The 27,804-nt window shown below is 41.8% G+C and overlaps 2 protein-coding genes across 2 annotated transcripts in view; one reads left to right on the forward strand and one right to left on the reverse strand.

Annotated features, from left to right (window-relative positions):
- Positions 1-4,545: 4,545 nt before the first annotated feature.
- On the reverse strand, positions 4,546-16,717 carry ROPN1 (rhophilin associated tail protein 1). Its single transcript, XM_083752864.1, has 6 exons — positions 16,561-16,717; positions 14,730-14,856; positions 13,286-13,403; positions 8,169-8,330; positions 5,600-5,775; positions 4,546-4,692 (listed from the first exon to the last, which is right to left on the reverse strand). Exons 2-6 carry the CDS (start codon positions 14,843-14,845, stop codon positions 4,626-4,628), a joined length of 639 nt encoding a protein of 212 aa, XP_083608990.1. The 5' UTR covers positions 14,846-14,856; positions 16,561-16,717; the 3' UTR covers positions 4,546-4,625.
- The window catches only part of KALRN (kalirin RhoGEF kinase), a 523,049-nt gene continuing 501,242 nt past the window's right edge, over positions 5,998-27,804 (forward strand). Inside the window, exons 1-2 of the mRNA XM_083722227.1 lie at positions 5,998-6,126; positions 8,400-8,458. The gene's annotated coding sequence lies outside the window, so the exon portion shown is untranslated. The remainder of the gene's footprint in view (positions 6,127-8,399; positions 8,459-27,804) is intronic.

Genomic DNA, 27,804 nt, shown 5'->3' on the forward strand with positions numbered 1-27,804 from the left:
TGACCAGCTGCATTCTTTTTGCGGCACTCCTGTGGGGCTCAGGAGCCCAGTTATGGGTCACCCTTTGCCTGCAGAGCTGGCATCCTCTCACCCTTTTTCGAACACCCTCCCTTGTGGCTGGAGCGCCTCCTTTCTTTCCCCCTCTTCTTGGGAGTCCTCTGGGCAGCTGCTGCTTCTGCCGCTACCCCTGGTCCCCGAGCTGCGTCTCCTGCCCACAGGGGCCTGGGAAGCACCCACTGGCCAGCCCCAGAGGCATCTTCGCCTGGGGAACTTGTAGCCAAGGCTGCTGCAACAAACAGCTGTGCAAGCCTTGGGGAGGCAGAGATGCAAGAAAGCATCAGAGAAGGGAGGGAAAGAAAAAGGGGCAGAGGCCAGTGTTGCCCGTGGCACCCCGACCATCATTCAAGGCACCCCAAGGTGCCACGGCACACTGGTTAAAAACCACTGGCCTAAGGAGATACCCAATCAGCCTTGTGGTTCTTTTATAAAATAAATCACCTTCTGTGTCGCCACAGCATTTGTTTCAACATACAGTGCTCCTTCCTGTGACATCCTACAGGTACTGGTCATTTTTTCAACAATTCAACGCAGTCAGCTTTGTTATTGGGCAGCATATACATATTGTTAATTTTAAAAATCCACTTAACATCAACCTACTTTTGCGGGAGTTATTGATTTGTTCTTGTTTTATGTACGTATTTTGTCTTATCATTTTGTTGTCAACTGCCCTGTGATCTTTGGATGAATGGTGGTATACAAATTGTTATTAATAATAATAATAGTGCCAGCATATGAAAGTAAACTTAAAGGTGTCAGACAAATTATTAAGAAGTTATTCTTTATCCTTTTTGTGTGCCACCTTGTACTCCTCAGAGCAGAGGGGAAAGAGGCAACAACAAACAAGCTTCCAGACACCCAAGTCCAGTTTAGGATCAGCCCGGGTCCGGGAAGACACTTCAATAAGTGGCTGTTGCTTGGTGTCAGTGGGAGCAGACTGGCAACCCACTCCCTGGCCCCCTACCGAGCCTGAAAGAGGTACAGAGAGATACTGATGTTATTGTTCGCCTCAGGCTGAGAAACACACTGTGTCCAGCTCCTCAACATCCTTCTCCACCTTCGCAGGGGGAGCCTCTGCTCTGCACCCCAACTTTTGGGCACCCCCCTAAATCATAAACCTCACTCTCATGCTTCCTACCCACTCATACTCTCCACCCACAACATACAATTAAGAGGTAGATTCTTACCACCACCCATATGAAACCTTTGTGGTGCTTGGTCTCCAATTTCTGTTACCACATTCAAACAGCTGGTGCCAACACAAAGCAAAGCCATATCATGCCTACTATTTCCCCTGAAATGCCTGGGTGAAAATGATTCATTTTCAGTTGCTGACTAAAGGGAGGGAGGGAGACAGTGATATTTCCCCAAAGAGAGTTCCAGAATTGAGGTGCTGCTTGCTGGATTTCAGTGGGGTTAGCATTCTAGCGGTTAAGTATTAGAGACAGGCAAACTAGCTTTTATTGCTTTTTGTCTTGTACTCTGATTTCCAAATGTATTCTCACACATTAATTTCCTTTCTTATTTTAACTGGTAATGGGTTCATATTTGTATGCTGCTATTTTTATAATTATTAATTACTCGACCTCTATGAACCTTTTGTTTTTTCTTGGGGTTAAACTTTAGCTCTGAATCCTGCTTGGTCAAACTGCTACTGAGTAATGTGGGCTTGTTGCTCAAGAGGCAGTGTTCTGGTTGTTTATCTCTTGCTTTTCTATCTAGCTCTCGCACACTGTTCAGTGTACAGCCCAGGATTCTCCTGGCTCAGGTTGAGTGGATTAACAGGAGTGGTGGCAGCATCTGCTGTGCAGGGCTGGTTTTACCCTAGTCATTTGGCACCTTCTACACCAAAGGGTAGCTAGTGCTCAGGTCTTGAGTGCCGAGAGTCTTTTACAGCTCCTATGTATGTCCATTTTGCCTGTTTGTAGTTGTCAAGTGAGCCAGGGCTAACAGATAAGTATAGTGGTGCTTGAAGGCCCATACACTTCACTGAAGTGTAAATGGAAGTGTCCTGTCCTCTGTGCTGAATGCTTCTGAGTAGGAGTTTTTGGCCCAGGAGACATTAAAAAAAAGTTGGTTAACCCTCGAGTGGCTGATGCAGTAGTGGGCATGGCCAAAGTAGGTATGACCAACAGACATTCACACAAACATTCAACACACATACAACACCAACACACATTCAGATAAGTAGTTAGGCAGGCAGATGTACACACGTACACATGTTCATACAGTTTCCCCAATACACATTCACTCTTCTGTCGACTTCTCATCACTACATTGGGCTGGGAGATGTTCCATTCCTCCTAGGCTAGCAAGGCAATGGGGAGGAAGAATAGTCCTTCCTCTTCAGTTATAGGAACCTCCTCCTGCCCCCAGCCCATCACTGCAATGGGGAAGAAAGCTTTCCAATTACCTTGCAAAGTTGTCTCTTGTTCCTCTAAGGTGGCATTAGTGCTTAGCAAAGAGGAAGGACTATTCCCTTAGAGTTAACACCTAGGAACAGCGCTGCCCAAGAGGGAGAAGAAATGCCTTTGTAGGATTAGTGGAGGTCAAGAGGAAAATAAACGGCACCCTTTGGCAGAGGATTGGCTGGTCAGTCACAGGAAGCAGCTTTGTGGGCCTGATGGAGCCCACAGAGTTGCCACCCCTACTCCAGAGCAACGGGATTCATGTCTTTCTGGCACCCAAATGCAATCAGGGCTAAAACCCTACCACACATTGTCCACATTGACTGTTCACTGTTGCGATCATTTGGTCTAGTACCTGCTCTGATATCAAGCATTTTCGACTCTTTGTCTAAAACCATCCTTGGCAGCTCCCTTCCATCTCCCGCAACTTATTTTGCAGTAGGTGTCGTTGCATTTTGTTTCCTTAAAAGTAAAACTGCTTCCAGTTGTTTACATTTACTGGGTTTTAAAAGAGCAATATTGCTACCAGACATTCAACCTAAGCCCTTCTTGCAGCTACCAGTTAGGTGCCTTATCAATCTGTGTGCCCAGGTTCCCGGGCAAATATGGATTTAGGGCACTTCTGTAGCACTGGATGCCAAGCCCAGGGGTTGCACTTTTGCCATGTGCTTTTTTGTAAGAGTCTTCTAAGCATTCTTTAAAATTTAGTATCCTTATTGTTCAAGCTATGAGTACTTTCTAGGAAAATTTCTAGATTGAAAGAGGCTTCCAATTAGTGTTGACCACCTACTGATTTTATGGGCTACAGAGATGTAGCTTGTTGAACTCACAGTAACAGTGGGTTGAAGGCCTGGGAGTTGGAGTTCATCAGTCCCCCCCCCCCAATCATGTAAAGTTCAGGTATGATACTCTCATTATAAAAGTGTTTAAAAGTTGAAAATATGTATAAAAATGCTTAAGGAAGCATTTATTAAGTCTACATTTTACATAGGTAGGAATCCTCTGGCCCTCCATATGTTGCTGGACTGCAACATCCACAGACTCAGACCTCTAGCTGCACCGGCTGCTGGGGATGATGAAACTGGAATCCAACAACATCTGGAGGACCACGAGTTCCCCATTTTCTGTTGTTGTTTTTTTAAAAAGAAATTGAAGAAAATAAAGTATCTGGATCTTCCATATCCCACACCAGCAGTAATTAGAAAGGCAAACAGATTTCCACTGCAATTACTAGAGGGTGTAGCAAACAATGGATTGTGTCTCTTTTTTGTATGATATATGTTTTAAAGTAACAGATGCTAAATGTATGAATGAATGGATGGATGTACATGCACTTTTAAACTCTCCGACATGGTTCATATTTGTTTTGTATTCAAGGAAGCAGCTCTAAATTTCCAGGTCTTCACTGTTCCAAAAAGTTGTTATTTATCACTCCGAACATTCACGAACACCAGTGTTAAACATCTTTTATAAATCTGCTTATAGAGCCAGAGAGTCAAATATTACAATGTGTTTCTAGAGTCACTCTGTTAGCTGTATTGAGACTGGGGTACCTTATTTCACTTTTTTAACACTCACACTTTTGTCCTCTTGTATCATTTATCAATTATAATATATCAATCAGACCACAGAAAGTGAACCCCAGGCTAGTTCATTTGAAATATGAGAGGTGCAGTATACCTGAATATATGCACAACTGAACAATCTCTAATGGAAAGCAAACTTGAAGGCCTCCTTTTCGTTCCTAGGGAAATAATGGAAACAATTCTGAAGTTTTCCCCTGCAGATGAAGGCATCTGAAATTCCCTCCAGTTTCACATGGCAGTGCCGGATATTTTGAAATGCAAAAAGAGGGGAGAAGGGTGGACCTCAATATATATTTAATATAATAGGTTTATACTATTTGGTAGTCTATGATATTTATTTGGGTGGACGTGTGTATATCATAGCACCAGAAAGTTTAACAGTAGACTGTACTCTACTCCAGTGGCACCTTCTCAATCTATGTTTCCATTTTTCTTATTTGTTGCTTTGCCAAACTGTTTATTAACGGACACAAAGGGAAAAAAGAGACTGAGAGGTTGGCCTATTTGTAATTCTTATTCTGTCCTCTGTTTCGTCTTCTTCCTATCAACATAGCAGTGTATGATGTACTGAGAACTACTCCAATCTGACTCGCGGATTCTGGGTAAAATCATTCACCTTGATCAAGCCGTCTGGCCCAATGCTGTGTAGGGAACATAAAAAAAGAGGTTTGCTCAACCAGCAGTACTTGATCTTTATGAAACATTCTAAATTTTTATCTCACAAACATAATTGTAGCAACATCTTCTGTCTTTCCAGATGCCATTCTTCCTTCTACCTCAGTGAAGCACAGATTTTAAAAGAACTATACTGAGTGCAGGCTAAGTAGTCCAAATTTGTCTGTGAGTCGAGGAATGCCACAAGGTGGCAGCCACCATATATAGTTTGAAGTACAGGATGCTTTGACGCAAAACACTTTCCCCAAGATAGAGCCAAAGGGGATAGGAAAGTTGGGATTTAAAACGTATGCCTAAATAAGCAATTCTTGCTATCAGTGGCCGTGACAGTAGCGTTAACTATAATAAATCAGGGATTATGATCAAAAGATTTCTAAAGAGATCCCGCAACCTCAGTGGGCATGGAAAAATGTATTAAATTCTTAAGTATCAGAATCAACAGGTATAGTGGTTAGAGTGGTGGACTGGGGCATGGTGGACCAGGATTCAAATCCCCACTCAAGTCATGAAGCTCACTGGGTGACCTTGGGTCAGTCATTGCCTCACAGAGTTGTGAGGATAAAATGGGGAGGGGGAGAAACATGTATACCAGCTTGAATTCCTTGATGGGGCTTCCAACTGGACACAATCCCAAGTTTTTAGAGACATGGTATATCAAACTGGGATTTTTTCCAGTCCTGATTATTCTGTTTAATGTGAGGATGTCCTGTCCTGTGAACAAACTGGCCCTAGGACTTAGCAATATCTGTCCCTATAGCTGTAAAAACTACTGCACTTCAATACCATACAGGAGGGTAAAACCTATGATGCAAATAGCCACACGCCTTGACATTTACGTTAGCTGTATGTATTAGATATACTGGGGTTACTTACATCTCCTGCTCAATATAATTCAGCATTCGACTAACATGAGATGCTGAAATCTCCCCATCTACTTCAGCGATGTAAGTGTAGAGAAACTGGAAAGTGCTGAAGGGGATACGGGCGGGTCCACTGTCATTCTCATTGGATAAAACCTCACATATTATCTTCAGAGTTTTTGCAATAGTCTATTAAAAAGATAAGAAGAATTAGTATCTAAGTTTGCCATTCATAATAAAGCAACTAGTTATTATTCATTTCTAGAAATACTAAAAAAGAAATAGCTCGGTGTCTGGCTATAAAGCCATAAAGCAGGGATACCTATTGTGGTGTCCTCCAGATGTTGTGGCCCAACTCCCTTCAGCCCTGCCCAGTTGGGAAATGGTCAGGGATGGTGAGAGTTGCTGGCCAAAATGTCTGGGGGGCCCCACATTGGCTACCCCTGCCATAAACAGAAGAGTGAGCAACTGTTTATTTATGTGACTCAACTAAACAGTCACAGCTTCTTTGCCAGAAGTCCTGAGAATTATAGTTAGGTGGTAAGTATAGTTCTGGATATAACCGCTATGCTGTGGTGGTTTATGGTGTAGTGATTAGAATAGGGGAATGCCAGGTTCAAATCTCCACACAATTATGAAGCTCTGAGGTGAGTTTGGGCCATCATGATTTCCCGGCCTAGTCTTACCTCACAGGGTTATTGTGAGGAGGATAATAAGGGTGTGGAGGGCCTTGTACAAATTATGTGAAGCTTAAATTTTTAAGGTAGGTGTTTCTTGATAAACATCTCTATTATGGAAAGCCACACCAAAAATGCAGTTTAGTTTTAATGTGCTAAGATGTATCAAAGAACAGTGGCCACAGGGCAGAGTTACTGTGATATTAATGATTTCAGTGAGATTAAGCACACTTTAATATCTGATAGACTGCGGCCAATTACTATATACATTGGGCTTTATATACTCTCTTAAAAATTATATATATTGGCACTTTATAGTAACAATAAGAGTAATACATTAATGTACAACATTGTACATAAGGAGATATTCTATAGGAAAGTTGATGTTTGAGTTGCTCTGTTTTGGTAAATGACTGTTTCCTGATGAACAAAAAAACAATATCTATTAGCTCTGTCTGCTTTTTATCTTTTGCTCACCTGAAGTCAAAATCTTCTCTGAAATCAGAATTATCTCCACAGCTGCTAACTGTAATGTTATAAATATAAGATTATGACTTCAGGTGAGGAAGAAGACTGCAGGAACAGACAAATTCACAAACACAAAAAGCCAGATTCATAAATGGTGCCCCTAAAACAGGCTAAAGGGTAGGAGAGAGAAACAGAAAATACAATGGATTGTGATAAAGTTTTGGATGTAAGATTACAACAGTTCATTCCGAAAGATACATTAATCAGCCTATACTAATACAATCAGTGGTCATATGAAGAGTAATGTTAACCCACATTGTTAAGTGTCTTTATAGCATTAGATGCACTTCTGCAGATAATAGCTGCCATCAGGACAGCTGCAACAGTGGGATTCTTAGGGCTTCTACCATGTTGTGAGAATTCAAATTGTAAAAGTAAAGATTGGGTTCTTGTTGTTTTTTAAATCGAGGCTATTAAGGGAGATTGGTATTACTTGTGATTCATCCAAAAAAGAGCCCACCAGACAAATATGGTGTAACAAAATCCAGTATTGAAACTCATCTGGGATCTTGTGCAGTTGCCATGGAAAAGAGGGGGAGAAAGGGTGGAGACTGTAGCTGTTAGCTGGTGAACTATCTTAAGGTTGAAGGGCTTTTACAAAGCTTATATGATGTGCGGTTCCTCATGGTAGGAAGAGTACAGAAAGTAGGTACAGTGTAGGGAATAGGAAAACTCGGCCACTAATGGCGACCCTCCCAACAGCACAAGATTTACTGCAATGTGAAAATGTCCTCTGCCCTTTTAATTCTTCACACACAGCAGAATACAGTGGTAGAATCCAAGCTTGGGGGGGATTGTAGAGTGGATTGTACCAATTCGAATTGATGTTTAGAATTGCCATTCACAGTAAGAAGAAAATTAGGACTCTGAGGACCAAAATACTTTAGTAGCCTGCTCCTTGCTGTGCTACTTTTCAACTTGTATTTTTAAAAACTCGCAGCAGAATATTTTTTAAAAAGTGATTTCCTCTACACCTGAAATGGTACCCATCTACTACTACCACTTCTGAAATCTATAGCCTCCTTCCCAGCTCTTTCTGCTCTGTGTGTAGAAGCAGACCTGGGTGAGGCCATATTAGGAACAAATGGGCATCCAAGGTGTTCTTTCTCCATTAAGCCAGGTAATACCTTCATACAACAGTCCAATAAGTTGTGGTTGTTGTTCTCGCTTTCCTTCTGTTCTGGGACTGCAAAAATACAGGAAGGGAGGCTGCTGCAGTAAGGCCCATTAGGTGGCAGCTGGTTCTGCCTTTCACTGCTTCCTGAGTGAAACTACAAGCTCTTAATAATAATCCACATGACATAGACCCACTAAAAGTAAATACTAATTATTTAAGGAATCTAAAGATATCGGAAATTCAAAAGAAAAAGAACTTACAACTCCAAGAGAGCTGCAGGCCAGAGCTAAAAACTTCAGCCATTCAATTTCTTCAGTAAAGTGTCCAACGTTCATAATACTGTCAAATAGGTCTGTAGGAAGATTGAGCACCTTCCACATCTGGGCTAGCTCATCTACGTGGATTATCAGCCTCCCGCCCACCTGGAAAGAAATATTGGCAATATCTATCATAAGTGAATAAATGACTGCAGGTTTTTTGTTTTTATCTAGATCTCGTCACCTGCTTTAGTGCCAGGAATTCCTTCCTAATCATACAAATTTCAGAGATGGTAAGCATTCTGTTTGCTTTGTAGAATCAGTAAAAATAAATAAAAATGTACGAGATCACGGAACTAAGATACAGCTAAGCAGATTGGGATGTTGGTTGAATCCTTGCTCTGTTCTTTGTAAGAAGGAGTATGTTGCTGCTTTGATATTTTTTACTGTAAGTGTCCAGGCAAAGAATTAGACAGTACATGCCACAGGCATGTACTAACTGTTTTAGAAAATGTGCTGAGTTTTTATTAACTGTGGTTCTGCTTTGCGCCATGATATCTTCTTGTACTCCTCCCAAAAAGTAAGTAGGATGTAATCATGTTTGCATCTCCTCAGTTCTGTGATGGGGCAGGGTATCCTTGCTTATTTGTATATGCCAGTTTATAAATATATTAATACATAACTGTCTGGTACCAAGACTGAGCCTTAATTATGAGGTGACATACACAAACCTAATGTAGATCTTTTGAAAATGGACCAGGTGACATTCAAACTGCTGTTATACTGACTTGACATCTACTAGGCTGGAAAATGCTGAGGGTGCAGGTACTGGGGTGGCGCAGCTGCACCAAGAACTAATTCACCTTCTGCTTCTAGTCTAGTATATGGCTACACCAGGATTGTTTGATTCTAAACTTGCAAAAACAAGTACAGGACTGCTGCTTTTGCTGCAGATTCCTACTGTGCAAGAAGGAGAAAATGGACTTACCCAGTCCACTTTTTTTGGCAGGGGAAAACTATATCTTATATCTTAGGACCCAACTGCTGGATAATATGCTAATGCTTCCATATCTTATTGATTGGTTGACTGATTGATTGATTAGATTTATATTCCAGCCTTTCTCTCAAAAGCTGCAAAGAGTCTATCTGTGTTCATTCCAAATGTAGTAGATGGTGCTTGAATTCATAGTAGCAAATATTTAAGAAATAAGTTTGTGAGACTGCATTGATTGGCCATGTGCTTTGAGATTATTCCACCATTTTGCTGTTTTAATATTCAATATGCAGCTGTTGAAAAGTTAATGACATGGCACAGTTTTAAGAGGTGTCCACAGCAGGTCTACTGCCTTTCAGTGTGTTGTTTTAAACCCTTCACTGCGAGTTGTGCAGCACTGTCCTGAACATGTTTACTCAAACTTAATCTCTACTTCTGAGTAAGCATATTTAGGATTACAGCCTTAGTATACAACCATAACCTTGGGAAGCAGTATTTCTGGAAAAGGTTTAATTATGATGTTGAGCTTTTGCATCTATAGCTCTCTGTTTCTTGTGCAGGCTGTGCAATCTGTACAAACAATGCTAGGTTTTCCTTATGTATTAAGTGTCCCAAAGAAGAGGATCAGGCAGATGAGGGTCATGTGGATCTTGAATGGGCCTGAATTCATTGTAGAAAAGCAGGCAGGGGCTTTGGAACAATATGTTGACACTGTCCACTTGGGAATAAATGATACCACTAACACTGGGGATGTCTATTTTGGGGATATTATCACCCACCTAGTTAATGAAGTTGGTATGCTGTGTCTGCTTTTGAGTGCCATTGTGGGCACAAGAAGAATATAGGAATGAATTCATACACACAGGGGAGAATGCCCTAGATATGCAGGAGTATATATTTTGTTCTCGAAGCTACCAACATGAGTTTGACCAAACTGCGGGAGGCAGTGGAAGACAGGAGTACCTGGCGTGCTCTGGTCCATGGGCCACGAAGAGTTGGACATGGCTAACTAAACAACAATATATTTTGAAAAAGACCTTTGTACCCCAGAACAAGAAAGAACACAGGGATACACATGTGTGCTATCCACATGCTGTCTATTCATGTCGAAGCAGAAAGCAGGACACTAGTGATAGCTCTCAGCTCTCTAGAGTTAGCTGAAGGGAAGCAAGCAGTTGTCTTTCAACTGGAGGCCTGAAATGTGTTTAAATGTGTACAAATCTCCCAGGTCACTTCCCCTTCTCTAAATCCTTTGAACTGTCAGTTGGCATTTGTACTTTCAGGGTTTATCCATACTTCCCATTGCTTTGTGCTTTCTGGGCTTTTCAGGTTCATATCTGAGTGGGTTTTGTCCCAGGGCTTTCCTCAGGAAAACCCCTGTTTTACCACTGAATCAGAACAAACAGCAATCTGCAGAAAACCTGCTTGCCATTTGTTAGAATTCAGTGGTAAAATATGGGTTTTTCTGGGGAAAGCACCAGGACCAAAAATAATAAATAAGTAACCACTTGGACACAGACTTGGAAAGCCCAGACTTGTACCTAGGAAGCACAAAGCAAAGGTAAGCAGGGTGCTTCCTAGACTGGTAACTGGGGGTAAGATAGGTGTGTGCTTGAATGGAGAAGCAATATCTCTGCACACCATAGTTTTCAGAGGAGTGTACATTTGGTTATACATTTGAGTGAGCACCTGCATTTGGGATGCACATCTGCTTTTGGAGCCTGATTTCTCACGGGCACACAAGTACTAAAGTTTCTAGGGATTATTTGAGCTGCAGGTTGTCAATCACAGACACCTGTAGAATCTTCATGACTTCGAATCTGCCACTTGAATTAATAAACTGCTGTATATTTCTTAGCCACTCTAAAGGGTACTCCAGGGCTATAAAATATTCTGGGTAGTGCTAAAATGATCTTTCCATCATCACAAGCATTTCTGCTGGCCAAACAAAATCATCTCCCATCTCCTCCCCCACCCTGCACACTGTTCTAGGGATTCGAGGAGGGTGCAGGGGGAAGAGGGGGAGGAAGTCCCATTGTGCTAGTGGGACTCATGGACTCATTGTGGTGCACCCTGCTAGCTCAACAACCTAGGTGAAAATGGCCCATAGTTTATTAGGACTGAAATCAAATTCCAGTGAATAGGAGCCAGCATCAAATGTGCAGGTGTCAGTACTGTGCTGATGTGAAGATACTAACATCCTAAAATTCAAGGAGTTGTTTCTGGAGTAAGGAACTTATCTTGTGTAAATATATTGTGGGAGAAAATGGAGAAACAGTAGTAGCACAGAAGCACTGTGCATCACTAACTGGATCATAAATCCTGTGGTGGTATATACCCGCTGTCTTCCTAAATAATACATTCTCTTCCACCTGTTCTCTGCTCAAAATGAAAGGCTTAAAAACACAAAAATGGGATCCATTTAACCCATATTGGTACAATAACTGAGCAGTTATGGTTGGTTAGTTTTTTTGTGAAGAAATTCAAAGCTTGCCATGCTGCTGGTGGTATGAAAATTTTGCATGAAAAGCTACAGATATTGATTCAGAGTACATATGAAAAGATCTCCATGTTCTAATCATAAAGCTAATTTGTAAAAATAATACTTGGGCTACAGGGGCGGCATCTCACCCTCAGGATTGTGGATGCCCATCGCTGTAATGTCGGCTCCTCCAAAAATGAACACGACATTGCACGTTGTGTGTGTGACATCACATGCACCATGTGCAAGCATGTATATGTGATGTTGCACGTCCATGTTGTAGCATCGGCTGCTCCTCTTCCTCCTTTTCTGCGGGGAGGGGCATGGACTCAGAAGCAGAGAGACTGCCTCCATGTCCAAGCCCCCGCACTGGAAAAGGGTGCCTCGCTTGCTGACTGTGCCGGGTGGAGCTGAACTGCTTCTCTCTCTGAGGCAGCACCACAGAGGCTAGCTGGCTGCCTCTCTCCAGCTTTGCTCATTGACTTTGTGGGTGCTTGGCCCCCACAATTATATTATTGTGGGTGCCCAAGCACCCATGGTCCCCTGGAGTTGGCTTCTATGCCGGGCTATAACTGGGTATTGATGAAATAAACATTGGAGTAATTGATTGCATTGCATTGTGCTTACAGTTACAGAAAGAAGCTGGTCATGCTGCTGAAGAGAACTTTATCATGCTGATTCTCCCTTTTCTTCTGTGTAACAAGGGGATGAGAACATTTGAGAGGATGGTATAGATAATGGGTAGGGAACCCTTTTCAATTCCCTTTTAGGCAATCTTCTGAGGGCAACATGCTAGCAGTGGGCAGGACCAAAGCAAAAGTGGGTGGAGCGGTCTGTGGAGAAACCTGAGGGCCAGATAGAAATCCCCATGTCCTAGTATAGATGGCTTGCTTCTTATGTGGTTGCATGCAGAGAGTGACAAGCAAGTTACTACTTTGTAAGTTGTCATCTTTATTCATTGTTTGAGTTCTCACAGGGTGGTGAACTATAACTGATGACTAAAACATGACCATCTGGGTTGCTTTGCTTCTCCCTGGCACACAAGGGAAATAAACCACAATTCCTGGCTTAGCTTTATGTCCAAACCAGGGTTGTGGTTTGTAGTGCTCCAAACAAACCACAATCCGTATGCTAAGTACAAACTTTGGTTGCAAACTGTGGTTTGCTTGGAGCAAAACAAACCATGATCTCAGGTTTGCATGTAATGTTAAGCCATGGTTTATTTCTCCCCAGGGAGGAGCAAAGCAGCTCAGATTGGCACATTCAGAGTAATACATGAATTGTTGTTTACCATGAGGTGCAAATGAAGTCAGTGTTTTAAAATTAGAGCGTGCACAAAGTATTGCTTACCTATGTGTATCAGGAAGGTTGTGGAACTAGGCTTGAATGTAATAAAAGTAAAGGAATTATGAAGAGCAATAATCTTTTAAATAGTCTTCCTACTTTGGCAGAAGTCTTGTAACCTTGACATCTTGTAATAGTTATATTCTGTCTGTATGCATCTTACAATGTGAACAAAAAGTAGCAGATATAAGACTGAAGGCAATTACTGGAACCGTGTCCAAAACCAATATGAAATAGTAGAGTACAAACACTCAAGCCTCTTATGTACTTGCCCCAAAATGGAAAGGAGATGTTTCTTACTCTCTGGTGTAAGACCTTCAAGAGCTCTGGTGTAAGCTCTGCACAGTTTGATAAAGGGACTCTATCTGGTCGTTCTCTTACAGGAGGATTCTCTCCACGGGCCATAGCATTAAAATAGCTAGACAGAAAGAAAACAGCAGGTGTTTGCATTTTAGCAAAATATGTTAACAAAAAGTGTGACTAGAATTTGGCTATTTGTTTTCAAGTTTATAAATGACATATTAAAGCTCAACAGTGAAAACTCATAAAGTACGCATATCAAAAGGACATAGCTTGAAGGCACATGACACAGCATCCTTATTGAAATTTAGCAGCTCAGTTCTGGTTAGTGATGGATAGGGGACAGCCTGGAAATTATGTAAGCTGCCTTTCTACAACGAGGAAAAATGGGATATTGTAATACAGTGGTACCTTGGTTCTCAAACTTAATCCGTTCTGGGAGTCTGTTTGACTCTCAAAACCATTTGAAAACCAAGGCGCAGCTACCGATTGGCTGCAGGAGACTACCAAGTTACCACTGTATAAGGGTGGGAAGCCTGACCTTCTGAATATTGTTGGTCCGGAACTCTCATTATCTCTGACCATTGACTATGGTGGCTGGGACTGGCTGGAGTTCGACAACATCTGGAGGGTCAAAGGTTCCCCTCACTTGTCATGGTGGTAGCTGATAATAGGAGGGGGAATCACATGAGAGCAACAGGCCTGATTGTAGCCTCTTTGCAGTAAAAGGGCATTTCCTCTCCCTCACTGCCTTCTGCCTTAGCTTGTATGACCACTGAGGCTGGTGATGTGCCACTGGCTGTGCTTCTCCATCAAACTCTACCACTGCTGGCCAGGAGTTAGGATTGAAGCCTGAGCTATTATTTATGCTTAATTTGAAATGTGGTTGTCTGTTCACCGAGGCGGGTAGTGCTTATGTATGTTGGGTAGTAGAGTTTTCATTATTTGGCTATGACAGTGATAGCAGTTTTTGTTCACATACTACAGTTTTGCAATACTCCCACCCACATTGATCTTGGTGTTTTTGGTTTTTGTTTTGCAAAAACCGCTTGAAAATGTTGCACATGAGAAAATGAAAGTCATGTGTGACTGTTGGTCTATATTCCTTTAGGTTTCAGGGGATGTATTTTCTCTGGATTTGTTATTTACTGTAGCCTAGGGTGTCTTGAGGGATATTTTGCTCCCTGAACTTATTCCACCCAGGGTTCCCTGTGGCAAGCATAGGGCAGTTCTTCATAAAATGGTGCTGGTCATTCTTTAATGAAAGCTGCATTAATTCCTGATACCAAATAATTGCTACCCATCTTTGCCTGAAAAAAAGTGTGTTCTCAAAAAGTATCGGGGAAATGCCATAAACATAGAATTCCACAAGTAAACCTATAAACTATTAAGTATAGTATCAGTTTTAAGGATACAGTTTTGTAGAGTAAAATATTAAACTTACTCAGAAGACCATTGGATCAGATCTGGAGGCTGTGTCCGAATGGCAGCTTTTGTAAACTGCTTCAACAAATCTGGAAGCTCCGGAGGGATGCATACTTGTTTGTCTGTTTGTGGCATAATTCCTGTGCCTGTTAGAAAAAATAGCAACCTTCTCTGTTAAGTGTTGGAAAACACAATGCAATTACCCATTGAAGCAACCCTTCGGTCAAAGTTCTTTTTTATCCTATAAACTTGTGTGGTGTATAAAAATGTTGAAAAACAGAAGGCAGGCAGTACCACGCAAGAAAAACACATAACCTTTTACTGAAAACTATTACATTTGAGTTCTTACTCATTTCACTAAATCACTCTGTATTTTATAACGTTGTGTAATAGTAGCTATATAATTGTGGATTTTACATTTCTATTGTTGGGGAATCCTCCCCCTGCTGAATTTGTCTGGTAATGAACTTCTACGTGCCTATTATGAAGTCCCTGAACATTGTGCAGATTTCTAGAGTGCATTATCAGTGCATCTAAGGTGCTGTCCACACCTGTTGGGCCCATCCATTATCATCACTCACGAAAAGAATGTACCCTTGACCATGTCCAATACACCATTGTAGTTGTGCTTTCTAGGTGAAGGCTGACAAGCTATCTTTTGCACAATAAGAAAAAATAAGAAAATCTGCAAAAGGCAGGCAGGATCTCTGACTGTTTGTACAGAGTCTGTGTCTGTACAGCATGTACAAATTCAGACTTTCAGTGAATGTGAGGCAGTTGAGACCAGCAGGTGTAATTTGGATTCTCTTCCCTGCTAGCATTCACTGACCATCAGTACACACAGAGCTACTGATGAGCCCTTATGCACACCCCAGTTTCTCCAGAATTGGAAAATTTAGGCATTTTTGAATACAGTAGATCCTATACAATGATAGTTTTCAACATGACAGGTCAGTCTCCCGCAGAAAGCATGGTCCGTTGCTAAGGACAATGAATGTTCCTCTATGAGTGCAGGACTAATGCGTCTCTTGTGAGAAAGCTTTATTCCTCTGAGAATGTCAAAAGTATTTCTTTCTCACTTGGCAGTAATAGACTATGATGCATGTGTCCACAGCTGCAGTGCAACTGCTGTTGCAGTGGCTGCAATCCTATGGTTGCAACTGCATCTAGTTGGGCACCCTCTGCCCACCCCTTTGCGATATGAAATATTCCCTTTGCTGGTGATAGGAATAATTTATTCCAGTTGTAGAAACTTTGGATAAATGCATATAATGATCACCCAGCCATACCCCCACCAAAATACAAAAAAATAAAAGGGAACTCAAGGAAATGAAGAGGTCTTGATGAGGCAAGGCTTGGGGGATTTGTACAGAGCAAACGTCTTACAGAAGCAGTTTCACAGACCACTTAGCAAGCAACAAGCACTTGCAAATATATTTTTGTAATTCTGCCACCCCATTCCAGCTACCCTATCTCTATTCTTTCCATCCACACACTGTCACTATCTCATGTTGGTCTCCCGTACAAATTTGTCCCCAGTCTTTGGCATTGGGCTTGCATCTAACAGACCTTGCACGGATCCACACCATACATTTAAAACACATCCAGCACACATTTGAAGCACACGACTTGCGCCAAAGAATCCTGGGAACTGTAGTTTGTCAAGGGTGCTAGGAACGGTAGCTTCAGGCCAGGAAACTACAGCTCCCGGGACTGTTTGGGGGAAGTAACCGGGCTTTAAATGTGTGTTGGATGTGCTTTTGTGGTGTGGTTCTGCCCCTTGTTGATGTCGGAGATTAGCAAAGTGGGATAAGAATTCTGTCCCCCAGGGTGGTTTTGTCCTGTATTACCGGAGGCTGAGACGACTCAGCCTCTTCGTGAAGATCGCCCAGCTGCTGTTTTGGGACAGTCACACCAGGCTTTATCGGGGGCTTCACGCTGCTTCCACCCAAGATGGGCCCTTGCATTAACTCAGGACTGCGCCCTTTGTTTCCCTGCAGCTCTAGGTATCCTAGCAACTGGTGCTCTACCTCACAAAGGCACTGATTCTGTCAGCTGCCTTTGCTGGCAGTAAACAGTGAGACACTTGAAAAGGTCATGGGGTTCTTAGTGGGGAGTTAAGAGAACCTCATCAGGGTGGGGTTGGGGAGCCTCAAACTCCATGGGTAGGACAGGTATTTTAGATAAATTTTAGGGCTTTCACTATCCCCTAGATATCCATAAAATGAATTTTATGGGTTTCAAGGTTTGCTTGATTCTATGAGCATGGCTGCATGGATTTGTCCTGTTGTTTCTACCCTGTCATGTAAATCTGTTGTACACCATCTAGGTTTCTTTCCAATAACACCTGCCATTTTCACTCTTTTGTGGGGCAGAGGAAGTTTGAGTTAGTAAGGTGTGGCAGTGATAAAACAAAGATGACCAGGAGGAAAAATTCTAATCACAGTTGTGGGGAGCAAGAAGTGTTGCTTTTATGGGGGAAAGGGCTGCCTGATGAGGGCTGCAAAACGCTGCTGAGATTGCTTACTGCTGCCTGTCTTCTCTAACCCATTGGTACTGTGACCATTTGCACATAGACAAGAGACTGTCGCACCAAAGCAGAGAACAAAAGGCAACAGAGCTTTGCATAGAATATTAGTGTGCTAAATATATATGTAGAGATGGAAATGTGGAAATAATTACTATAATTTAAATAGAAATATAATGCATGTCACCATAGCGGGGAAGCCTATAGTCAGGTGGCTTGTGTGCTTGTTCTGTCTGATGTCCAGGTGCTAACTGTTGATGGACAAGTTCAAGGTCGCTGCTCTGCCTTCTTATGGTTTTCTAATCTTCAAACCAGACTTGGATTGGACATTCCTTCTAATAGAGGATGCCTTCAAATGGAGGGCTGTCCTCTGACAATGCTTTAAACTGAGGACTACCCTTGGGAAAGTAGGTCACATGGCTACCCTTAGTATTAGATGGTGTTTCATTGGCATAAACCACTTCCAAACCATTTTGGATTCCCAAAGAAACTTCTAGTATGTTAATATTTCTGTAGTTCCATCCTGTGTCTGTAGCCGAAAAGAACCAAATAAAGCAATATATGTTCAATATGATTGTTACCCACACATTAAGGAAGCTGTTGTGTTTTTAAACTGATCTTAATAATGTGTTTTTACATTGCGGGCCCAGTCGCAGTGCTGCCAACCCCTCATTAGTGTCTATAAATTATTAATAACTCAGGCGGACAACAATCTGGATTAATATTGGCCACAACTTTATTGATTACAGAATGTATGTGGGATTTTGGCTCAGGCATTGGGTGTATCCATTCCAGCCTCCTGCAGGTGTGTGCCAGGATTGTGGCCTCTCCAAGATGTCAGTCTACTGAGTTGGCCATCCTAAGGCTGCTGCTGGAAGCCTTATAGGCCAATCTGCTGCATGCTTAGCCTCAGGACTGGGACATCCACCAAGACCCCTTTAACGAGGTACCCTGAAAACACCGCTGGATCATATTGGGTGATGCACCACTTCACCCCACGCTTGAAGACTAGGATTCCACCCAATGCTTTAACTGCCAAAGTTAAGACAATTTGCTGCGAGGAAGGCAAAACCTCTAAACCGGCCAATTTGTCTACAGGGAAAATTCCTTCCTGGCCCCAAATATAGCAAACGTGTGCAACCATAGCAAGGTTAGGAGATACACAGGAAACAAAATAAGGTTAAACTGTGAATGAAGGAACAGAGCATTGTTAAAGCAGCAACCTGAAAGGCAGAAAACATTCTAGAACAAAATGAAATTGACCTGGAAAATAAAGAAGATTAACGATAAGAAGGGGTGGGGGTGGGGTTTGTTTGCTTCTCCGCTGACTGTGCTGAGGCCGGACAGCGCTGCAGACTTTTATGCAGCCAATGCCCTCCCAGACTGCGAGGCACACCCACAAGGGAGGCCACTGATTGGCCCATTTAAGATGCTGCAGCAGGCGGGAACTTCCCAGATGTCTAGGCAGCTGGGGGGATTTCCCTAATGGCTGCCCGGACATGTGCGCTCTGCTCTGACGGACCAGGGATGGCGGCTGAGCGCGAGAGGCCGCAACAGATGCCCACCCAGGAAGGGGTAAGCGTCCGTTGTTGTAAGTTGCCTTCGGATTTCATAACGAAGGGTGGGTAAAAAATATCATAATAATAAATAAATAATAAATAGCAACAGGAGCTATGTGTCTGCCTGGCAATAAATTGCATGTATAATGCCAACACAATGCTATAGTGTGGTTCTAGATTGGTTAACTCAGAAAATAAGCCCACCAAGCTCATTGAGGCTTGCTTCCAAGTTCCAAGTAAGGTTGTACAGGTCTATATTATCATCTGCATGCTATAGGCTGTATTATTAATCCTCCTATTGTGTGTATGTGGGTGGGATGGGGTTCACAGGTAATTTGTAGCCAAAGAAAGATTTGAACCAGGTCTCCTTGAACTCTGTATGCACAGTCAATGTGTACTCAGAACTCCGTGGGGTTATAATTTCAGCCTTAACCACTCGAGTGGCATTACTACACTCCCTACTAGAAGAGGTAAAGTGGGATCAGGGGGTGACAAGTGGGGTAAATTGAGGGACATATTCAGGAAATGCCAGCATGGTGATTTTTCTTCCTAGTTTTAAATTTATCACACAGCTAATGTCAATATCATGTTTCCCTGGCTCTCCTTTCAAGAAGAAGTGATAGATGCTTCAAAGTAATAACCTTCAAGTGAATGGTTTTCTTTTAAAAAAGGATGAAGAGGGAATATGAAATAGCATGAATATCATAGCAAATAACATAAGACCTAAACCTAAAACTCTGTTTGACAAAAGAGCATGAACAAAAATGTCAACAGATTATATTGCATTGTTATATGGAGAGAAATGTTTGGTGAAGCATATAGAAATTGTGCATTATGCTAAACAGGTGAAGTAAACATTATTTACCAGCTGTTGAGATGACAACTGAAAGTTATCTCTTGATTCACTCTTTCACTGGGGAAATGTATGATAAACGAAAAGAAAAAGGACATTTCTTTTCATGTAGTTGAATCCACCCCAAGAATTACTGCAATGAAAGCTGCAAAAGCTTCTTAACTATTGTGCCTTTAACACCCCATACTAAATAGGAATGATTCTGTCTGATCGCCGAAGAATTGATGCTTTTGAATTATGGTGCTGGAGGAGACTCTTGAGAGTCCCATGGACTGCAAGAAGATCAAACCTCTCCATACTGAAGGAAATCAACCCTGAGTGCTCACTGGAAGGACAGATTGTGAAGCTGAGGCTCCAGTACTTTGGCCACCTCATGAGAAGAGAAGACTCCCTGGAGAAGACCCTGATGTTGGGAAAGATGGAGGGCACAAGGAGAAGGGGACGGCAGAGGACGAGATGGTTGGATAGTGTTTTCGAGGTTACCAGCATGAGTTTGAGCAAACTGCGGGAGGCAGTGGAGGACAGAGGTGCCTGGCGTTCTCTGGTCCATGGGGTCACGAAGAGTCGGACACGACTAAACGACTAAACAACAACAACTGTCATTGAAAATTTTTTTTTTTTTAAATCTTCATTTTCCAGATACTTCTGGTTTAAGCTCTGACAGTGTATACTTCACGAGCAGAGGGTTAAAGTGCATGAAATATAGTTGGTAAGATGGAAGTAATTTAAAATACCACCTTAGGGTTGTTAGCTACTTTCCCCCCTGAGATTTTTTACAGTATTCTAGTGGAGAGAAATTAATTATAGTCAGTCTTTTTCCTGCTTCTCCATGCCAGGGAAGCTTGTGCCTTTTGTTTTGTTTTTACTTTCTATGCAGCTGATTAAAGGCACAGGACGTGTATTAACAGACCAGGGTTATTAAAGAGGCAGGATATAAAAGGCAGGTAATAACTAATATCTGTTTTGTCATGTTTTTACATATAATCCATGCTGTAGCATACCAAAAGTAAGCACCTACAGATTAATATCTGAGTAGCTTTAAGAATGAACCAGAAAAACGGTATATTTTGTCTCTCTGACATAGCAGTGAGCCTAAAGTTCCTACTTGTTAGTAGCTACCGTACTTGGAATTTGGGGAGATGGGGCTTGGAAATTCTGGAATTACTAAGTGGCTGGGAGCTACAAGTGATCTCCTATTCATGTAGTGAGAACCATCATATAGTGAGCTTTTCAGGAGCTACTGTATTGTTGTTAGTATCCTGTTTCTGCAAATTAATAATAATAATTATAATAATAATAATAATTATACCCCGCCCACCTGGTTGGGTTTCTCCAGTTACTCTGGCCGGCTTACAGTACATATAAAACATATTAAAACATCAAATATTTAAAAACTCCTGATACAGGGCTGCCTTCAGATGTCTTCTAAAAATCAGACAGTTGTTCATTTCCTTGACATCTGATGGGAGGGCGTTCCACAGGGAGGGCACCACTACCAAGAAGGCTCTCTGCCTGGTTCCCTGTAACCTCACTCCTAGCAGTGTGGGAACTGCCGGAGGACCCTCGGAGGCTCAGTGTCTGGGCTGAGCGATGGGGGTGGAGACGCTCCTCCAGGTATACTGGGCCGAGGCTGTTTAAGGCTTTTAAGGTCAGCACTAACACTTTGAATTGTGCTTGGAAACGAACCGGGAGTCAGTGAAGATCCTTTAGGACCAGTGTTATATGGTCCTGGCAGCTGCTCCCAGTCACCACTCTAGCTGCCACAATTAAGTCAGCCCTGGTTAAGCTACATGTCAAAACAATGTAATTAAGCAGAGGGAAACAAGCAAGGGAGGTACATCTGTCTTTCTTGTTCATTGGACCAGCTGCCACTGCTCCTCTTTCTTATTATTGTAAGGTTGCTAATTTGTTTTTGTCAAATCTTCCCCCCATGCCTTTAACAGCAATTTGATATGCAGGCATGGCTGGGCAATTACGCTTATTTTTCAGTTGTTTGAAAACTTTACCTGCTGATTTTTGTAGAACAAAGCAGGGCAATTTTTTCCTTAGTCAAATGTGGAAACTAGGTTGTTAAGAGTTATGCAGAAGTAATTACAACAAACGTTAATATAAAAAAAACTTAATTTAGAATATATCCAAGAGCTCTGGACCATTTCTACCCCTCCCTAAAAATGGCCTCTACTAAGCCTGAAATAATATTTCTGGAAAAAGAAGATAGGAAAAGACTATATAGGTGGAGGAACAAGGTAAGTTAAGTTCCACATTAGGACTCATAATGACCTTAAATACAAGGATAACATTAAAGGTAAAGGATAAAGGGACCCCTGACCATTAGGTCCAGTCGTGACCGACTCTGGGGTTGCGGCGCTCATATCACTTTATTGGCTGAGGGAGCCAGCGTACAGCTTCCGGGTCATGTGGCCAGCATGACTAAGCTGTTTCTGGCGAACCAGAGCTGTGCACGGAAACGCTGTTTACCTTCCCGCCGGAGCGGTACCTATTTATCTACTTGCACTTTGACGTGCTTTCGAACTGCTAGGTTGGCAGGAGCAGGGACCGGGCAACGGGCGCTCACCCCGTCGCGGGGATTCGAACCGCCGACCTTCTGATCGGCAAGTCCTAGGCTCTGCGGTTTAACCCACAACGCCACCCGTGTCCCTATGCCACCCACGTCCCTACATTACATTACAGACCTCAAATTCTTCTCTGGCCCATATTTGTATCTAAGCCAGAGAACAATCTTACCCCTTGCCCCATCTCCTATCCACACAGTCCCCATAGAATTCTAGTTTTGATTCAGATTCTGCTTGCCTTCCTGCCTCTTGTGCAGCAGTTTTTCCACAAGGCTCTGCATAGTTGTTTCCACTTCTGAACCACAGGCCTCTCAGTTCTTGGCCAATAGTGTCTGATGGCATCATAGTGTGATCTATGCTACTGAGCTGCCTACTCATCCAAATACCATGGGTACTGTAGTCCCCAGAAAGCAATAGTGGAGAACGCATTGTCAAGGCTTTGCTAAGACCTCCAGGGATGCCCTTTTGTTGTATGGCAAGCAATCTAATGTCCCGTCCCCCCCTTTGAGAATGTGAATGATCCCTGCTGTGGCGAGATCATGAAAGCGCTAGTGAGAATGTACTGTTTTGAATGTTCTCTGTACTTACGTACTGAAAGATTGGCGGAGGAGAGAAAATTGTTAGGCAAGCTGTTTTAAGGGCACAGAGTCCTTTAGACGCAGTCATTCATCATTATTTCCTAAGCCATATCACAGAAGGTAGCACAATGTCTGTTCATCACATATTTATAGAAATGTGGAGTTGCACAAAGTACTGTGCTTCCACATCCACTTCTTGAAATGAAAGTAAGCAACCAAATTGATAATGGAGCTCTGTGTAATATAGAATTAATTTGTATGCAATGACAAATTCATGTTCACACGTTTAGCTAATATTATATAAAAGTACGTGAAATGGTTACATCACAGGTCATCTTAGTATAGCAGCTTTTTTCTATTTAATGCTTTAAATTCTTATTTCTGGAGCTAAAAATACTGCTGTGTCAGTATGTCTTGGAGAAAAATGATTTCAATGTAGTACCTGCTGGAAATGGACAGTAATTTTAAAGGTGACATTTTCTGGCTCCTGGGTTTTTCTTAGCTAGGGGTGGGGAGGCGGAAGGACACAATCTTCAGTGAAAGGAAGAACTGGGGAGTTTGTGAACAAAGAAGGGAAAAGATGAAAGCAAGACTGAAGGATGAGGAAGAAATGAGTGAGAGAGAAGGTGTGAAAGGGTCAGGTTGCTTACTAGGAATGGCAAAGAAAAAGATCAAAGGACTAGAAGCCAAGTACTGGGAGGAGGGCAAGTGAGGGGGCAATCATTTTAAGCAGCTGGAGTGAAGACTGGAAAAAGAGAAGTAATAGGTTGCACTGTTGGCAAGGCAGATTGAAAGGACCCCAATAAGCGTTTGACAAAATTGTGTGCACAAGGTTGGGGTTATGGATGGTGGGTAGAAAACAGTGAAATCAAGTAACAATGTGGAAGACAGCACTCTGTCATTCGGACTAGAAGGTTGGGGGAAATGGGAATAAAGAAAGGTATTTAGCTGTTCTTGTTAGCTTTTGAGAGCCTACAGTCAAATGCCAGCCTTTCTTCCCAATTACATGGATTGAAGGCTTCTTAAAAAAAACCAGTGTAATACCAACAAGGCTCATCCAAATGTAGGTGCCATAATTACAAACTTTCAAGCCTAAGTTGATGTTGGAAGAACTGCAAATTCCTGTGCAATGAATTTATTAAAGTGTCCATAATGACTGCAGTGCAAACCCAACCACTCATCATGGCAAAACCTCTAATGCAGGATTCTTCAACATTATATGGAACATTTACAGTATATAACCAAATAAACACCAGGTAAATGCTTAATATTAGCATTTTTTTTTACTACAAGGTGACTTCTCCCACCACTTTTTGGGCAATTCTTGAACAAAACCATAGCATCTGATGCAAATACCACTCTTAAAGCAAGCTTATGAACAGGTGTCCCCTTACATTTACCTGCTGTGAAAATACCAAAAAAAGGACGTAAGACTATAATTAGACATTTGTGGTGTTGCAGTGCGTATCCATATACTCAGGAAATATTTGTTAAGGTGACAATCGTACTGGGGGTAGGGGGTTTCCTTATGATCACCCAGCCATTGTTTATATTTTATAAATGAACATGGCATTATTTTACCTAATCTTGCCAGTTTATAAATAATGGCTAAACAACTGTAGCTATTGCTGGAGAGTTAAAGCACCTGCTGTGGCTGTAGAGAACAATACAGGAGAGACATGTTTAATTGCATGTGGGGCAGATGAAGGCATCCGATTTTGCTGCTACAAGTTCACTGTCATTTCTTCTTTCTGTGCTCCTCCCAGCGGTCATTCAAACTAGGCAAGTTACTCCATCTGCTTTTCCAGATGGTGGCATAAAGAACTAGAAGTAGTTATCCAAAACCCAATATGCCAAAAGCATATTTCTGTGGATGGGCTATAAGGAAAAAGATGGTCGCATCCACCACTTACTCCCACAAGAAAACTGAATACAAACCACTCCCATTGTTCATGGAGGAGCAGAATGTATTGAACATGACTGACATGCTGAATTGCAGTTATATTTTCTTCTTCTTTTGCTCCATGCTTGTTCTAACTTGGGTGTAAGCGTTTACCATCTATGTTGATTTCAAGGGAAATCCAGGGACTTAACAGTGAACCCCTAATTTCAGTGAAGAAATTGAGGTTTCTAGTACTAGATTCAACCCAAGCGAAGGGCATTAAAAGGACATACAAGGTTCTTTTCTCTATCTAATTTCAGTGATTGAATAAATCTGCAAAGCTCTAACAAGGACAAGGAGGATTTTCTGGGGGTGGAAAAAAGGGGAGACTGCCAAACACAACAGCTTGTTGGATTAAGCTCCAGGCTTAAATACACTTGCAAGTTTGTTTTTAGGGGATGGGCAACTTTTTCAACACCAGTAGCCATACAAGACATGTAACATGAGCAAGGCAGTCAGATATATCTTGCATGCAAAATTTATACAGTTTTGCATACTGATCATTTGTATAAGCACATCTAGTTTTGACCCTTCTCTTATGAAGACACGACTGCTATTATGGCTTTGTAAAGAAACACACAGAACTAAAGAAGCAGAACTGGGGGAAAACTCTATGCTTTGGCCCATTCTCTCTTAGAAGGAAGGACTTTTTAATTCTATCATGGCTTTGTATTCTCTCTTAGGATGTCCCCTAGCTTGCTTACCATTTCATCTCTCCCCACTACAAGTAGTTGACATCTGTTCCTCTTTCACCAGGACCAATTCTTGCATGTTCATTTTCCTTGGGAAGATCAGGTGACAAAATGACATCACCTTCCCTGGATTGGCTGCAGTAGGAAGGAAAGCAAAGATGAACCACAAAAAATCCTGAACACATTTTAGAGAACTAAACAAGGCTCTATACATAAGGGCACAATTCTGCTGTGTTAGAACTTGTTTTTAGAAACACAGTAATTATCTATACAAGCAATTGGACTCAATGAAGCACACAGATATGCTAAAATGCCTAGTTTAGGCATGGATGTTGGCAGCTATCAATTGCCTACTTAGCAAAATTGCTCTGGCAAGCAACCAGTACCAGAATTTGAGAATTCAGTAAAATTTACAGTCCACATGATAGTACATTATTGTTATCATTTTCCTTTGGTAATTTGTGAATGTGGCTCTTTGACAACACCAAGGAAAACCGTTTTAAGATAGGTAGTGAACAATTTCTTCATTTATTTTTATGTATTAAAGTTCATTTAAATCCCACCTCTCTTCCATCATGGAAATTGGCCTACATGTGTTTGTTGCCTTGGGCTCCCTTTGGGAGAAGGGTGGGATATAAATTTAATAAACTAAGAAACAAACTCAAGGTAGCATACATGGGAGTGTCAGGTAGCCTGCCATTTAGGCACTAACTAGACTCAAACTGACTTCAATTCAGCAGGCAGCTCCACTATGTGCTCTCAGGCCATGCCTTGGGACCTTCATATTAATGAATCTCTTGTGTGTTTATTTTTGCATATACATTATTGCATATACTAAACTTCTTTGCATATTGTCCACCCTTGACTCACTAGTTTCCATTAATGGTCTACATGGTTATGCTACTTGAACCTCCCCAGTAGTAAGTAATTTTTTCATCATCATCATCAACAACAACAATTAATTGTCTTTGGAATCGAGAGCTGGCTGGTCACCTTAAACCTTGATTCATGTAAACATAATAAAAAATAGAAAAAAATTGCAAACTGCAGTTGTGATCCTTTCCTAAAGTCAACAGCCAAGAATAAATTTAAAGACCTACTTCTAAGAACATCTGATTAACCAAAAGCGAGTATTGCCAGAGCTGCCATCCAAGGTAGCAGTAATTTGTGTTCACCAAGCTATGCAGCTCTGTAGCAAGATGTACTTATCTCTTCTGCTTATTGCATTTCCTCCACCCTAGTGACTTATTTTTCTTTCTTCACTAAAAATGCAAAGCCTGAGTAGGAAAGCAAATGTGTAATTGTATGTGCTCATTAATCCCTCTTATACTAATTACACCCAGGGCAAGATAATTTTAGTTTCAGTTCAAGGCTGGTTTCTACAGAGCCTTGTTGAATTTTAAAAGATGCTTCTGACAAATAGCTTTAATTAGATTCTAGTGATGGTTCTGTTGTTTTGGGAACCTAATCTCCACAACCTTTTTGTCCATGAATATTTGGCAGTGGGGGAAACCCAAACTGCACTGTAATTCTCCAAAGAGCTCGTTGTACAGTGATAAGAAGGCTGCCAAAATTTCAGACAATGATACGTTTTGAATATGTATTCCTGGTGTTTTGAAATTTTCAGTCAGGGTTAATGTTCAATTCAGAAAGGCGGAGAAAGGTCCTGAACTTGCATGTCCTTTGGCTTTATCAAAAAGCTCACGGTGCATCATTTATATTCAAATATTTTAAACTAATGCATATTAATAGGACTCAGCACAATGGGCCAGATGCTGTTGTGTGTAGCACAGTATGGAATGGAGAAGGTGGTGTGGAACACAGGGAAAGTGCCTCTGTATTGAAGAACAGGCTGCAATACCCCAGGGAGGTGGATTTTTCAATATGCAGGGAGGATAAAGTTACTGAACTCCACATATGATAAGGGCATGGAGATATGATGTACTGAGCATCTTTAAAGAAAAACACCTCAATTCTAAGGTCATGTATACTTAAACATGCAGACTGGAGCATCATACCTGCAACGGTCATTAGGCCGCCAACCGCCATGGTTCTTTGTCAACTGTATGTACACTCGAGGAGAATTTGGGCATCCCTCTGCAGAATGTGTGAAAAATTATTCCATCTAATATCCCATATTCATTTGCGACCTCCAAAGACTACAGAAAGTGGGGGAAATGTCATGGTGGGCAGTTTCATTATAAACATGTCTAAATCCTCTCCTAGTGGAGAGGAGGAAGAGGTATTAATTTCAAGCACTTTGCATATATTAACTCAGTGCTTGCAACAGTCCTGTGAGGTAGTCCATGGCAGATGTAGGACTGAGACAATAGTGGGTCACCAAAACATAGATGCTTTGGTCCTTATAAT

This window comes from Podarcis gaigeae, assembly GCF_964106915.1.
Source record: "Podarcis gaigeae genome assembly, chromosome: 1".
Classification (NCBI taxonomy): Eukaryota; Metazoa; Chordata; class Lepidosauria; order Squamata; family Lacertidae; genus Podarcis; species Podarcis gaigeae.

Excerpts from the sequence above, each read along its gene's own strand:
- ROPN1 (XM_083752864.1), bottom strand. The coding sequence starts at position 14,845 with ATGCCACAAACAGACAAACAAGTATGCATCCCTCCGGAGCTTCCAGAT. Across the intron at positions 8,331-13,285 it reads TGAAGGTCTTACACCAGAGA|GTGGGCGGGAGGCTGATAAT; the intron begins GTAAGAAACATC and ends ATTTCTTTCCAG. Across the intron at positions 5,776-8,168 it reads CCTGCAGCTCTCTTGGAGTT|ACTATTGCAAAAACTCTGAA; the intron begins GTAAGTTCTTTT and ends TCTTTTTAATAG.